This window comes from Xiphophorus couchianus, chromosome 24, assembly GCF_001444195.1.
Source record: "Xiphophorus couchianus chromosome 24, X_couchianus-1.0, whole genome shotgun sequence".
Taxonomy (NCBI): Eukaryota; Metazoa; Chordata; class Actinopteri; order Cyprinodontiformes; family Poeciliidae; genus Xiphophorus; species Xiphophorus couchianus.
The window spans coordinates 8,326,407-8,341,690 of NC_040251.1; the positions used below are offsets into that span (position 1 = coordinate 8,326,407).

The following is a 15,284-nucleotide window of genomic DNA, read 5'->3' on the forward strand; positions in this document are numbered from 1 at the left end:
GCCGGTATATAGGCACCGCCTGTCTTCCTTCCTTTCATCAGTTTCCTCTCTTGCAACAGACTCTTAACAGTCTCTCCGTGGGAGAAAACTAGTTTTTTGTTCTTCTTCCTCATCCTAGCACTAAAGGTTTTGTGGAAACATGGTGAGTATGAAACTATAAATGCATCAGTCCGTTTTTCTTTTGTTGTGAATAGTGGTCGTTTTTTGAGTCGTCTCTGTTGAGCTTAAACAATGGTTTAATCAGACATTAACGTCGGTATTTACATATTAAGAGTTGTTTATGGGGTTTTTTAATGCCTTTGAATATAAGCTTTCTGAAGGTAGGATTTTCATTTTTTTTTTCTTTGTTTTTTTTTGTTTTTTTTTTAAGTGGCCAGGCTTCCCTCAGCCGAAATGTAAGTCATGTTAAGTCATGGGCGTGTTTCCGGCTGTTCTTTGGCCTCTTTTCGGAGTCGCAGAGCATGACGCATTCCTCTGTTTCAGCGCCTTTTTGAACAGGCCTCTGTTGAAACCACAGTCCCGGCCTTTTGTGACAAAAGCTTAACGCGCTCGGCTTCACTGCTTTTTCATGGTTGAACTGGCAGATTGTGTTGCCAAATTTTCATATTGACCCATTTAATCCGTTGCAGCTGTGCTGTTCTCTTCCATCACCCAACTCTAGTGTGGAAAGAAAAAAGCAATTTCTCACTTACGGGTGTGTTTCTTTGTCTAATGCCCCAAGAGATCACAGTCATCCGTTCTGGTTTTTAGTTCCTTATACAGGCACTTGTTAAATTTTTCTTTTTTTTCTCCCTGATAAGCGAGGTGCAGTGTGAACACCATGTGACTAATGACCTTGAGGCTATTGACTATAATAGGACAAGACATGTGGCCTTCTTTAGAAATTGAACTAAAATGGTTTCTTCTTCACAGCGTGAATGTATCTCAGTGCACGTTGGTCAGGCCGGTGTTCAGATCGGCAATGCCTGCTGGGAGCTCTACTGCCTGGAGCATGGGATCCAGCCGGACGGACAGATGCCCAGTGACAAGACCATTGGAGGGGGAGATGACTCCTTCAACACCTTCTTCAGTGAGACCGGAGCAGGGAAGCACGTCCCTAGAGCCGTTTTTGTAGACCTGGAGCCCTCCGTCATTGGTAAGCTTGACTATTTGATTGATTTTGAAAAACTACCTTTAAAATGCTCATGATACTATAAATTTGTCTTTTCCAGATGAGGTTCGTTCTGGAACTTACCGCCAGCTGTTCCACCCTGAGCAGCTGATCACTGGGAAGGAAGATGCTGCCAACAACTACGCCAGAGGACACTACACCATTGGCAAAGAGATCATTGACCTGGTTCTGGACAGGATCCGCAAGCTGGTGGGTGAATTCAGACAGATTTTAAACTTCTTTGCAAAATGTTTAATTTGGAACAGAACATTTACATGAAAGTTTTAATCACCTTATTGTAAGAACAACGAAATGTACTCTGGTAACATGCAGCATTCCATGTTTTTTATTTGTATCCTCAGTCTGACCAGTGCACAGGCCTGCAGGGCTTCCTGGTCTTCCACAGCTTTGGTGGAGGAACCGGTTCTGGTTTCACCTCCCTGCTGATGGAGCGTCTCTCTGTGGACTATGGAAAGAAGTCCAAGCTGGAGTTTTCTGTTTACCCAGCTCCCCAGGTGTCCACAGCTGTTGTGGAGCCCTACAACTCCATCCTGACCACCCACACCACCCTGGAGCACTCTGACTGTGCCTTCATGGTGGACAACGAGGCCATCTATGATATCTGCCGCAGGAACCTCGACATCGAACGCCCCACCTACACTAACCTGAACAGGCTGATCAGTCAGATCGTGTCCTCCATCACTGCGTCTCTCCGTTTTGATGGAGCCCTGAATGTTGATCTGACTGAGTTCCAGACCAACTTGGTGCCATACCCTCGTATCCACTTCCCTCTGGCCACCTACGCCCCTGTGATCTCTGCAGAGAAGGCTTACCATGAGCAGCTCACTGTAGCTGAGATCACAAATTCCTGCTTCGAGCCGGCCAATCAGTTGGTGAAATGTGACCCTCGCCATGGCAAGTACATGGCCTGCTGCCTCTTGTACCGTGGCGACGTGGTGCCCAAAGACGTCAATGCTGCCATTGCCACCATCAAAACCAAACGCTCCATCCAGTTTGTGGACTGGTGTCCCACTGGTTTCAAGGTTGGCATCAACTACCAGCCACCAACTGTGGTTCCTGGTGGTGACCTCGCCAAGGTCCAGAGGGCTGTGTGCATGCTGAGCAACACCACTGCTATTGCAGAGGCCTGGGCTCGGCTGGATCACAAGTTTGACCTGATGTACGCCAAGCGTGCATTCGTCCACTGGTATGTGGGTGAGGGAATGGAGGAGGGAGAGTTCTCCGAGGCCAGGGAGGACATGGCAGCTCTGGAGAAGGATTACGAGGAGGTTGGAGCTGATAGCTTGGGAGATGAGGATGAAGGAGAAGAATATTAAACACAGCATTGTCTGTCTACACTTCTGTATGTTCAAAATAAAGATGTCTTGCTGCACTAATTGTCCCTTTGTTGTATTTTCTTTCCATTCCTTATGTTGGACTGAAAGCAATTTCTGCAAAGCTGCCCTTATAGAATGGCTAAACATGACAGGATAATGTAACTAAAGAAAATTCATGTTGCCTCTCAGGTTTAATTCTTCTACTAAAATGGTGCTCTGCTTATCTAGAGTTGTATTTAACCTGGAAAAATGGTTGACTGCTGTATAAAGACCCTTCACAGAGAAAATTCCTAGGTTTCTGTTGGAGCCATCCATTGCTCCTCAGTAAGTGATGCAGCACTGACACTGTTGAATCTGATCTGAGATTTATAAATGTTTCATCAAAACCTTCAACTTGTAATTTGGACCTAATGCCAACCAAATTAAAGTGTTCCCTTTGTCTACTGCCCCCATTTTAGATATTAATCTATCCTTAGTACTGCAGGCTTACATGGTAACTAATTAAATCTTTAACAAATTGTTTCAATCAGATTCTGTGGTAATGTTTGATGGGCAATATATATGCTACCCTATGTTTGGGCTGCACAGTGGTTCAGTTGGTAGCACTGTTGCCTTGCAGCAGGAAGGTTCTGGGTTTGATTCCCGACCCAGGGTCTTTCTGCACAGAGTTGGCATGTTCTCTGGGTACACAGGGTTCCTCCCACAGTCCAAAAACATGACTGTTAGGTTAATTGGTCTCTAAATTTTCCCTAGGTGTGTGTGCCTGGTTGTTCTGTCTGTCTCTGTTGTCCTGTGACAGACTGGTGACTTGCCCAGGGTGACCCCTCCTCTTGCCCAGAACGTAGCTGGAGATAGATACCAGCAGCCCTCCTGACCCCACTAGGGGACAAGGCTGTTAAAAAATAGATGGATGGCTGGATGTTTCAAAGTGACTTAAATTACAGGCATAAGCTTCCTGTCTTATATAAACTATGAGAAAATAATTGCTAATCAAGTGTGTGAGCATCTAAATAGTACTGACGTGCTGGAAGAGTTTCAGAGATCGTCATGGCACTGAAAGAAAAAAGTTACAAATATTCTCTTGGGCTCAGGTAACGGATTTTGGGAGTGCTCTGGTCATCCATATCCCCTATTCTGAGTCATATTCATCAACATAAGAAACATAGGATGGTTAATTGTGTTTTTGAAGACTTCTTGATTGAAAGATTTTACATTTTAATCTTGTAGGGACTATTGATATTTATTCTGTGTAGCCACTGGAGGGCAGCATGCTGTAAAACATAAAAGCTGAGAATTTCTGATACCATTTAGATAACTGACATGTCTGCAATGTACCAGACGCAATGCATTCATAGCACATTGAAAATAGGTTTTTTAAATGAATACAAGACAAAAATTTAAATCAGAGATTTTATTCAGAACTAAGCCAAACTTGATCATTTCAGGAGTTTTATTCAAACGGCAAACATGATACTTTGATGGACAAACATCTCTGTTTGGAATGCATTCAAGAACACAGTGCATGTAATCACTTTCTGCTTTCCTGACTTCTCTGTGGTTCTTTCAATACTCTTCTCCTTCCTCCTCTCCCTCACCCTCAATGGAGTCAACTCCAACCTCCTCGTAATCCTTCTCCAGAGCTGCCATGTCCTCCCTGGCCTCGGAGAACTCTCCCTCCTCCATTCCCTCACCCACATACCAGTGGACGAATGCACGCTTGGCGTACATCAGGTCAAACTTGTGATCCAGCCGAGCCCAGGCCTCTGCAATAGCAGTGGTGTTGCTCAGCATGCACACAGCCCTCTGGACCTTGGCGAGGTCACCACCAGGAACCACAGTTGGTGGCTGGTAGTTGATGCCAACCTTGAAACCAGTGGGACACCAGTCCACAAACTGGATGGTGCGTTTGGTTTTGATGGTGGCAATGGCAGCGTTAACGTCTTTGGGCACCACGTCGCCACGGTACAAGAGGCAGCAGGCCATGTACTTGCCATGGCGAGGGTCACATTTCACCATCTGATTGGCCGGCTCGAAGCAGGCGTTTGTGATCTCAGCCACTGAGAGCTGCTCATGGTAAGCCTTCTCTGCAGAGATCACAGGGGCGTAGGTGGCCAGAGGGAAGTGGATACGAGGGTATGGCACCAAGTTGGTCTGGAACTCAGTCAGATCAACATTCAGGGCTCCATCAAAACGGAGAGACGCTGTGATGGAGGACACGATCTGGCCGATCAGCCTGTTCAGGTTGGTGTAGGTGGGGCGTTCGATGTCGAGGTTCCTGCGGCAGATATCATAGATGGCCTCGTTGTCCACCATGAAGGCACAGTCGGAGTGCTCCAGGGTGGTGTGGGTGGTCAGGATGGAGTTGTAGGGCTCCACAACAGCAGTGGACACCTGGGGAGCTGGGTAGATGGAGAACTCCAGCTTGGACTTCTTTCCATAGTCCACAGAGAGACGCTCCATCAGCAGGGAGGTGAAACCAGAACCGGTTCCTCCACCAAAGCTGTGGAAGACCAGGAAGCCCTGCAGGCCTGTGCACTGGTCAGCCTGAGGATACAAATAAAAAACAAGGAATGCTGCATGTTACCAGAGTACATTTCGTTGTTCTTACAATAAGGTGATTAAAACTTTACTTTTTCTATGTAATTTCCTACCATGTAGATGTGCTCTTCCATATTAAACATTTTGGAAACAAATTTAAGAGCTCCGTGTGTGAATTCACCCACCAGTTTTCGGATCCTGTCCAGAACCAGGTCAATGATCTCTTTTCCAATGGTGTAGTGTCCTCTGGCGTAGTTGTTGGCAGCATCTTCCTTCCCAGTGATCAGCTGCTCAGGGTGGAACAGCTGGCGGTAAGTTCCAGAACGAACCTCATCTGAGCAGAAACATTAAACATCAAATTAATTTAGGTTTACAATTTATTTGTGTGGCAGAAGTGATCTTGCTTACCGATGACAGTGGGCTCCAAGTCTACAAAAACGGCTCTGGGCACATGCTTCCCTGCTCCGGTCTCACTGAAGAAGGTGTTGAAGGAGTCATCTCCTCCTCCAATGGTCTTGTCACTGGGCATCTGTCCGTCCGGCTGGATCCCATGCTCCAGGCAGTAGAGCTCCCAGCAGGCATTGCCGATCTGGACACCGGCTTGACCAACGTGGATGGAGATGCACTCACGCTGTGAGACAAATAAAAAAATAAAATTAGGAGAATTTTAACAGTTTACTAAAACTATTTCATACTGATGAAGAAAAAAGACTTTTATTAACACCTGTGAATGAAAGAAAAAAACAACTTATGTAATGTATGTGATAAATATAACTATCATGATTAATAATTTTTGACAGAAATTCAATTTTTCAGCTTTGGACCTGAAGTTCATGATTAAAATGTACTGTTAAATCAGCTTAATAAGAAGACGTTCATTTGGGTTTGCTAATCTCGCGGCATTTTGTTACTTTCTCTTTTTTTCCTTGCGCAATGCAGTTGTGTCTGGAACTGCGTTGCTACGCAACAAACGCGTCACTTAGGCAACCGGTGATGTTTGTTTGAGTCTTTAAATTTACGTGAAAACTCTTAAATCTGATCGACTAGCGGTAACCTCGAGATCTTTTATGACCATAAAGCTTTAACGCTTATATGACCATTGAAAACCGCGGAGCTACATAGACTCTGTTCATCCTTGCTGACAGCCATTAGGAACGAGCCGGAGTGTCCATTACTAGTCTGCATTTTTAATGACTGACGCCATGCTGACTGTGCATTTAATCCATTTTCAGTCCGGATAAGGTTTCGGTGGGAGTGGGTCACTGCCTGCCACTAAATTACAGCCACAGCCTCCAGCAACAGCTGGAGGCTGTGGTGCTGACCGGGGGTTTAGTCATGCCAAGGGGGCTGGGATAATAAAGCCTCCGTTATTCCCACTGTCCACCAAGGAGGGTGGGGGTGAAGAGACTCTTTTGTCCAGACTGCCCGCCACGTCCCCATCCGAACCTCGCCAGAACCCCTCCCTCCATCAAACATGACATTTTCACCTGCGCTTTGTAGCATAAATAAAGCGTTTGAGTCTGGAAAAAAAATACAGTTTAAATGCCTCCAAACTTCATTCATTATCGTAAATACATTTATTTGTACTGTTTAAATCAAATTATCTCCCTATACACCATCACTTAGACCTCAGTTATGTCCTTTTTGCAAAGCTTGTTAAAGGTTCTTACCATGTTGTTTTGCTGAAGTTGTGAAAGAGGACGGAAGAGTCTCCTCGGAAAGGGAGTCTTACAATTCGACAGTTATGAGGTCGATGTAAGAGATAATGGCGAACATGATGATGCCGGGGCTTTATATGCGAGTAGAGCCCCGGCGCCGGCAGCTTCTCCACTTCTATTGGTCCATTTCCTGTCACTTTGAGGCTCGCAATGATTTCGTTGATTTCTATTGGACCATTCCGAAGCCCAGGGGAGTCTCCGCCCATCAACCCCACCCAGCTGGTAGCCTGCCCTCCTGGTATTGTACCGCAAGCATCATGGCGTTTCTGCTTGAGTGGAAAATGCTGCGTAATTTTTAAAATAATGTAAAAGAAAATAAAATAAAATAAAAACTTGGTCAGCCTGATAAGAACTGTAGTAAAACAGTTTTTGTATCGTTTTTATATGAAAAAATCAATTGAAAAATTAAAAAAGAAAACATGTAGCACCAATAATATATTTTATTATAGCAGGAATAAGACATGATATATGACATTCCTTTTACAATTTTTTTAAACAAATGATTGTTGATTTTTTAATGTATTTCATTAAATATGACAAAAAATAAGAAGAAAGAATCAGACAGCAAACTGTGAGACAACATGTACAGTATCACCAGGAAGATATATTGATTTCTTTTCAAATCTCCAGAGTGGACGCCCATTCGATGCAGCATCATCCAGAGGATGCGTCATTATGGCTAACAGATAGAGTCCTCTTCAGTCTTTTGTTAGTTGAAAAACAGCAACAAAAAGCCAAACATCTTTTTAAAAATGGTGGTGAGTTGCTCCAGAGCTAGGATTTAGATAATGCTAGATCCAGATCTGTAAATGTGGCCTGCAAATTGAATTCTACATGATACCTACCCCATAATAAGCAATATATCTCAGATTTCCTATTAACCTTGCTTGTTTTATTTTCATCTGGAAAAATCTCCAAAATGCACTATTAGGGCAATACTTGAGCATTTTATGAGTAACATGTTAGAGAATGTTTTCACCTTATCATTTAATTCATTATCTTGTAAATTTTGTCCAGAATTTCTAAACCTATTTCAAATATTCCAAACTTCATGATGATATTTCAGAATTTGCACAGCCGTAAAAGCATCGCAAAACATAATTAAAAATATGTCTAACATATTTTATTCAGATTTTTTGCACATCCTATGGAACTGATTCACATCATGATGTTTAATGCAAAAATGGTCATGCAAAAACTCCTGCTTTTACATGACGGATGTGGTCTATATGTCTGATTTTATCTGCTGTTGTTTGGCCAGACTTTACAGTTTTCTTTCATTAAAAAGAGGTCAAACTGCCCTGTCACACATGAGGGATGCAGGCCACAGAGAGCTGTGGACATCCAACCCTTCCCCCTCCATCCCTGCTCCTAAGATTTAACGGTTCCTACAAGCTGAATAAAGGAGTTGCCTGGAAACAGCCCTGTAACCACACACAGAGAGCGCCTTCATCTGGCCAACACGTGACCCAGCTTAAACTGCAGCTCCATTAGGAGGCTGTGCCGTGTGCAGGGGGGGGGGTCATCTTTCTCTCTCCCCAGATCTCCATGTCTTGTCTCTGTGAGGGAAACGCCCATCCGCTCTTCCCATGAGGATGGTGTGCTGTGACTTCAAAAAGGATGAGACAAAGCAGCTCTTTATCTTGGGGTTATCTTTCCTAAACTATCACCTTTCAGAAACAATGACCACAAACGCTTTTAGACCCAACGCGTCTTTAAGCCCCTTAGTTGCTAACAACAAAATAATCTCCATGAAACAGTGGTTAGAGTCATGCTACACCTTCTTTGACTGTGGGCAATTAGTGGGCTACTTTTAACAACAAACATCCACTGACAACAAAGCCATGGTTGGATTTTGAAATGTGTCTTTTATTCTTCTTGTGTGCTACGTTTTTCAGCAGCAAACAAAATACATATTTATAATAATGTGCCATGTGGCACATTATTATAAATTATCAGCATAATTTATAATAATCAGCCATGCATATGCTAATATGCATGGCATATGCATATCAGCATATGCCATGTGGCTCAAAAAACAATCCATGTGGCTCATGTGGCATATGCCAGAGTGAGCCACATGAGCGGCATGGATTGTTTTTTAGTAAGTGTGACCTGAACTGGACCTTGGGTCCTGCCCCAAAGCGGCCAGCAGCCAGGCCACCTGTAAGTGACCCTGTGTTCCCAATGGCCATTTCCCTCATGGCCAGAGCAACTGGGGACTGGTTTTGATTCAGTTCTTAACTGAATGGTTCAGTCAAAGACCAAACCTGAAGAAATGCTTCTTTGTTGTAATAAACCTCTAATATTTTTCAAAGAAAGGTGAGCAGAAATGTGAGTCTCTAGCGTTGCAAAGTGGTGCAGACATACCCAAAAAGTAGAGAAACTTCTATTACATGTGCAGATGTATTTTCTTTTATTCTTATATCAGTGAGTCATCATATCCAGGAAGTCAACAGACTTAAAATAGTTTATTACAATTTTCATTTGATATTTCTGGGTTTTTTTTTTTTGCTTGCACACTCATACAGGAAGCGTTCTGCGACAGACGGAGAATATGCTCTGTCACAGTGTTGGGTATCAGGTTCTCAGTTTGCATCGATGCAATGCAGTGAGCTCCATGCCACGAAGGACCACTCCCATCCCCAACATTCCCATCCTCCTCTCTGTTCGTGCTGAGCAGCTGCTATGACCCTCCCTGCTTCACAGCTGCTGGGGAGAGAGGAGGAAAGGAGAGAAGGAGGAGGAGATGGGAATGTTCTCAAACAGTCCTGGCTCCAGTGGCGGCTGGTGCTAAAAAAACTGAGGGGGGCGCACACAAACAAACAAATGAAAAACAAACAAAACAAATCTTAAAAAATAGCACTATTTGAACATGAATTTTGCCCTCCTTTCCTTCTGCCCTGCAAATTTCTCAATTACATTCTTGTTAAAGTCAGTCATCTCTGTGACTAGTCTTTTCTCCATTGACAACATGGCCAATGCATTCAGCCTGTCCTGAGTCATTGAGTTTCTCAGAAAAGTCTTGATTCTTTTCAGAGTTGAAAAGCACCTTTCAGCTTCTGCTGTGGTCATGGGTGTGGTGATGAGGATCTTCAAGAGCGTGACAGTTTCTGAAAAGACTTCTTCTAGATTGTTTTCCATAAACAGCTGGAGTAGGCCCACAGCACCACAACAGGCTTTGAACTCTTCCTTGCTGTAGATGAGAGTAAGCTCTGTCTTCAGCTTACCTCGATTGAGCACCGGATAGGCTTTTAAGGTGTTGCTCAGTGCATCTTCAGGAAATGCTGTGTTGTATTGTTCAAATCTATCCCCCTGCAGGAGTGTGGCACTAACAAGGTGGTTTGTGAAAGAAAAGCGCTCCCTGGTGTGTCCCAGTATGATATCACAGACCTTAAGAGAGAAGGACAAACATGAAGATTATGATATTATAATCACATTTTTCATTCTAAATATGAAATGTTATTTTGTCCTTTCTATTAAGTCATAAAAAGAAGGAACACATTTTATTTATAAACTTACTGATTTTAATAACATTTGCTGCCATTTTTTAAGGCTGTGTTATAAAATGTGTTACAGCATTTTTGTGGGACAAGATTATACAAAATACAGTAACCAAATCTACAGCAATCCTGTAGCCTTCATCTAGCTGTTGAGCAATGCTAAGTTTCCCCCAAAAACTTAGCTTCATTGCATTGTCTAAGTGGCTGCGGCTGTTTTCGTGCCGTTTGCATTTTTCTGAAAGATGTTTTAAGTCTCTTACCCCAGTTGTTGTCCACATTGCCTCCGTGCCAGAACTTTGAAATAGCAAACACGGAAAGCAGTAAAATGCATTGCTTACATCACATCCAGCTAGCCAACTCCGCTTGTCATAAGAAAAGCTGGAAAAAGCCCCGTGTAGGATCGTCCACGATCACTTGCCTGCTGCTGAATTTGTAAATTGGGACGATCCGGTCCAAGCTCCTTTATCCTGTTTTTTTCTTCAAGTGAACGCTTTGTAAAAGCATTTTTTTGTAAAGACAAAACAGAATTTTCTCTCATTTTGAAACTACTCCACTTTGCAAACGTAAACGTGAATCGACCTAACGAACTGCAGCTGCGCTAATGAGTCAAATCGGGGATTGTCCAATCACACAATGTTTTAAAAACAATTAGCCAGTACTGACGCTCTACCAGTAATGACACAACAGAATGGGTGTGTCCGGGACGCAGAGCGCTGCGCCCTGTGGAAAAACCTTAAACAACCAATTAAAAGTCAGCCTCAGATCACCTGCTTGCCAAAAGTTGATGCGCCTACATACACACTCATTAGGACGGCGCCCTGCACATAGGAAGTGTGCACAATGTGAGCAATTAAATAGAATTATGTATTTACTATTTTAATAAATTCTAACATGTCTATTGGACACACAGTATGAATAAATACATTTCTAAGTATTTTGCAGTTCAGAATAGAAATCATTTATTATCTAAACAATTTAAAGGGGGCGGCGCCCAAGCGCCCCCTACTGGCCAGCCGCCACTGCCTAGCTCACAGCCACAGCTCTTTCCTGTTCTTCCCTTTCATCCTTGAAGTAATTTCGAGTGTGATACATCATCAGCGCCCTTGTTTTAGGACAGAAAAAGAAATCCTATATTAAGATTCAGATTTTTGACTGAAAAACAGATTTTCATAAACAGCATTTAAAGCTGGAGATCCCTAATAGCCACCGTCTTGCACTTCCCAGACGCTTTGCATTATTTCACACAAACTGCTTTTCAGGCAGTTTCAGTTCCTTGAACAGGCCAGAACCAGAAGAAGCTGCATGAACCCAGCCTCTGTGCTGCTGAACGGCAGAGACACGGGCAGCCACGTGATCGCCCCACTGGATGACATCATTGCAGAGGATCTGGGACAAAGAGGGAGAAGAGGCAAGAAGCTGCCATGCCGGACTGACACCATCACAGCAGGTCTCTGCAACATGAACGCCCTGCAGACGTCAGCTTGTGACTGAAGCCTCTTAACCTGCAGGAACATCTCAGTCTTAGGCGTCATTTACTCTTATTTGTCTGAAATGCTGTGGGAAGATGCCACACCCAGGTGGAGGCTGGTGCACGGATAATAAATGAGCTTGTCTGAACTCACCCATCACGTCAAAACTATTGCATATAAGCACCATATGACAGAGCGAAAATAAATCACAAAATAAACATTATTATTATCATTATTATTATTATTATTATTATTATTATTATAAAACTGAGGTTAATCTGTTTACATTTTTTGCTTATTTAAAAACCCTAAAATATCCTGCAGTCTGATCTGCGCGGCATCACCAAATGGCGGCGGTAGAATCGTGTTTTTTCCACTCAGCACAGGAGCAAATCCGCTGCCCTGCCTGCATAAATCTGCCTGCGCCTCCCTCCCATTCAGCAGTTGTTGCATCGACCCCGTTGGGTACAACACGCAACGCAAACACCCCGTTTTTTACAAAGCCTCCTTCTTGGCATTTTCTCCTTCTCCTCTTCCTCCTTGAACCTCAGACGGGAAAATGGTGAGTTTTTATTATTATTTGTGGTAAATAAATCTCGACTGGAGGAATTTGTGAGGCAGAAATTGGTCCGGATTCATCCCCAGCCGGCGTCTCGGCTGTCACACGACGTCGGGAAGGATTTTCTTCTTTCGATGCGTAAAGCTTTTAACACGTGGGGGTATTTTATTCTAATCTACGTATCAGATGTTTACTGTACATTTTAATTACATTTTGAATGAATGGAAGCTGTCAGATTATATAGATGATGCACAGATTGGTGAGCAGTTGTGGCACAGTGTGATTGTCATTGTTTGGAGATGAGAACAATGCATTGACTGGGGGCATTTAGACACACAATGAGAGCGATAAATCTGTATAAAATGTTAATAAAAAAACTTGTTTACTTTATTATTTATGTTTTGTTATAAATATTCCCATCTGATCTATTTATAAACCAGAACATGAATATTTACACGTTTTTCATAAAGCTAGAGAAGGGCGGTTTGTACTGTATATGGATGGAGACACTAAGATTGCTTTCATTTTTTTCTTAACGGGAACCAATATATAATTTACGAAAAATAAATAATTCATGTTATTCTAAGCTTAATTTCAAATAACAACATAGTTTTAATTAAATTTACCTTCTTACTGCAAACAATCTGATTAAATAAACTTGAATTATACAACAGATTTGGAGGGGAAGGTCTGTTTTCTTATTCTTTTTCTCATTTTGTGTTCAAGCATCCGCTGTGATTGTGCATCTCCAGGGAGATCAAGTGGAATATTCCAGGCTCACAGAGTGTCCCGCCTGTGCCCATGCAAATTAATTTGCATGTGTGCTTATGCTTGCAAACTAGATGCAGGAGTTGGAGAAAAAGGCCAGAGCATGAAAAAAAGCGGATCAAAAACGAGAGAGGGGGCTTCTGCTGGCAGGCATTCTGAATCCCCTGCCGATTGTGGTGCAGGGTGGTGCCTCCTCCTGCTGCAGTACCTGGTCATAACAGACAGGGGGAGCATTTAATGTCTCCAGAATTTGGATGTGTTAATGTACTAAAGACTGTATTGGTTTAATCTAAATTGACAAATCTTTTTCCTTGCCCTTTGCTCCACAGCGTGAGTGCATCTCCATCCACGTTGGTCAGGCCGGTGTTCAGATCGGCAATGCCTGCTGGGAGCTCTACTGCCTGGAGCATGGGATCCAGCCGGACGGACAGATGCCCAGTGACAAGACTCTTGGAGGAGGAGATGACTCCTTCAACACCTTCTTCAGTGAGACCGGAGCAGGGAAGCACGTCCCCAGAGCCGTTTTTGTAGACCTGGAGCCCACTGTCATCGGTAAGCAAGATCACTTCTGCCATACAAATAAACTTGGTATTTAACGTGGAAAAATCTGTAAACCTAAATTAATTTGATGTTTAATTTTTCTGCTCAGATGAGGTTCGCACTGGGACTTACCGCCAGCTGTTCCACCCAGAGCAGCTGATCACTGGGAAGGAAGATGCTGCCAACAACTACGCCAGAGGACACTACACCATTGGCAAAGAGATCATTGACCTGGTTCTGGACAGGATCCGAAAACTGGTGGGTAAACTTAATGCCGGTAATTTCCAAATTTGTCTCTGAATTGTCAATCAGCAATTGATTTTGGTTTCCATCTTTGTCCTCAGGCTGACCAGTGCACAGGCCTGCAGGGCTTCCTGGTCTTCCACAGCTTTGGTGGAGGAACCGGTTCTGGTTTCACCTCCCTGCTGATGGAGCGTCTCTCTGTGGACTATGGAAAGAAGTCCAAGCTGGAGTTCTCCATCTACCCAGCTCCCCAGGTGTCCACTGCTGTTGTGGAGCCCTACAACTCCATCCTGACCACCCACACCACCCTGGAACACTCCGACTGTGCCTTCATGGTGGACAACGAGGCCATCTATGATATCTGCCGCAGGAACCTCGACATCGAACGCCCCACCTACACTAACCTGAACAGGCTGATCAGTCAGATCGTGTCCTCCATCACAGCGTCTCTCCGTTTTGATGGTGCCCTGAATGTTGATCTGACTGAGTTCCAGACCAACTTGGTGCCATACCCTCGTATCCACTTCCCTCTGGCCACCTACGCCCCTGTGATCTCTGCAGAGAAGGCTTACCATGAGCAGCTCTCAGTGGCTGAGATCACAAACGCCTGCTTCGAGCCGGCCAATCAGATGGTGAAATGTGACCCTCGCCATGGCAAGTACATGGCCTGCTGCCTACTTTTCCGTGGCGACGTGGTGCCCAAAGACGTTAACGCTGCCATTGCCACCATCAAAACCAAACGCACCATCCAGTTTGTGGACTGGTGTCCCACTGGTTTCAAGGTTGGCATCAACTACCAGCCACCAACTGTGGTTCCTGGTGGTGACCTCGCCAAGGTCCAGAGGGCTGTGTGCATGCTGAGCAACACCACTGCTATTGCAGAGGCCTGGGCTCGGCTGGATCACAAGTTTGACCTGATGTACGCCAAGCGTGCATTCGTCCACTGGTATGTGGGTGAGGGAATGGAGGAGGGAGAGTTCTCCGAGGCCAGGGAGGACATGGCAGCTCTGGAGAAGGATTACGAGGAGGTTGGAGTTGACTCCATTGAGGGTGAGGGAGAGGAGGAAGGAGAAGAGTATTGAAAGAACCACAATAAAGTTGAACAGGAAATAATTTGTCACAACACATTCTTAAATGCATTCAAACCAGAGATGTTTGTCCATCAAAGTATCAGGTTTGCTGAAATTGTCAAGTTTGGCTTTGTTCTGAATAAAATCTCTGTGATGTGAAAAGTTGTTTGTCTGATTATTTATCTAAATATGGGGTGCTCAAATCAAAACTTCCAGATCTACTGTAATACAACTTTTGGAAGCCTCCCACTTCTGCACACCTGAATCACATGACTGTTTTTTTTACAAAGCCGTTGCAGAGCTTCGAGATGCTGATAAGCCATTTGATTCAGGTGCCTAAAAGTTGCAGTGTGGGGGTTCTACTCATGTTGACCTGGTGAGTAGATTCA

The 15,284-nt window shown here is 44.0% G+C and overlaps 2 protein-coding genes across 3 annotated transcripts; one reads left to right on the forward strand and one right to left on the reverse strand.

Moving 5' to 3' along the window:
* LOC114141078 (tubulin alpha-1B chain-like) lies at positions 1-15,057 on the forward strand. 2 transcript variants are annotated; one of them, XM_028011493.1, is made up of 5 exons: positions 1-142; positions 913-1,135; positions 1,212-1,360; positions 1,513-2,439; positions 14,854-15,057. In XM_028011493.1, the coding sequence occupies exons 1-5, from the start codon at positions 140-142 to the stop codon at positions 14,905-14,907; spliced, it is 1,356 nt and encodes a 451-aa protein (XP_027867294.1). In that variant the 5' UTR covers positions 1-139; the 3' UTR covers positions 14,908-15,057. The 2 variants fall into 2 exon arrangements, with proteins under 2 accessions (XP_027867294.1, XP_027867295.1); XM_028011494.1 differs by lacking the exons at positions 1-142; positions 913-1,135; positions 1,212-1,360; positions 1,513-2,439 and adding exons at positions 12,100-12,277; positions 13,372-13,594; positions 13,692-13,840 and having other exon boundaries at positions 13,927-15,046.
* On the reverse strand, positions 3,884-6,830 carry LOC114141079 (tubulin alpha-1A chain). The gene is made up of 4 exons (XM_028011495.1): positions 6,696-6,830; positions 5,434-5,656; positions 5,211-5,359; positions 3,884-5,031 (listed from the first exon to the last, which is right to left on the reverse strand). The coding sequence occupies exons 1-4, from the start codon at positions 6,696-6,698 to the stop codon at positions 4,051-4,053; spliced, it is 1,356 nt and encodes a 451-aa protein (XP_027867296.1). The 5' UTR covers positions 6,699-6,830; the 3' UTR covers positions 3,884-4,050.
* Positions 15,058-15,284: the final 227 nt, after the last annotated feature.

Bases quoted from the DNA above. Each gene is read 5' to 3' on its own strand.
- LOC114141078 (XM_028011493.1), top strand. The intron at 1,361-1,512 runs GTGGGTGAATTC...TTGTATCCTCAG, and splicing joins TGGACAGGATCCGCAAGCTG to TCTGACCAGTGCACAGGCCT. The intron at 2,440-14,853 runs GTTGGAGCTGAT...GATTACGAGGAG, and splicing joins TGGAGAAGGATTACGAGGAG to GTTGGAGTTGACTCCATTGA.
- LOC114141079 (XM_028011495.1), bottom strand. The intron at 5,360-5,433 runs GTAAGCAAGATC...GTTTCTGCTCAG, and splicing joins CTTGGAGCCCACTGTCATCG to ATGAGGTTCGTTCTGGAACT. The intron at 5,032-5,210 runs GTGGGTGAATTC...TTGTATCCTCAG, and splicing joins TGGACAGGATCCGAAAACTG to GCTGACCAGTGCACAGGCCT.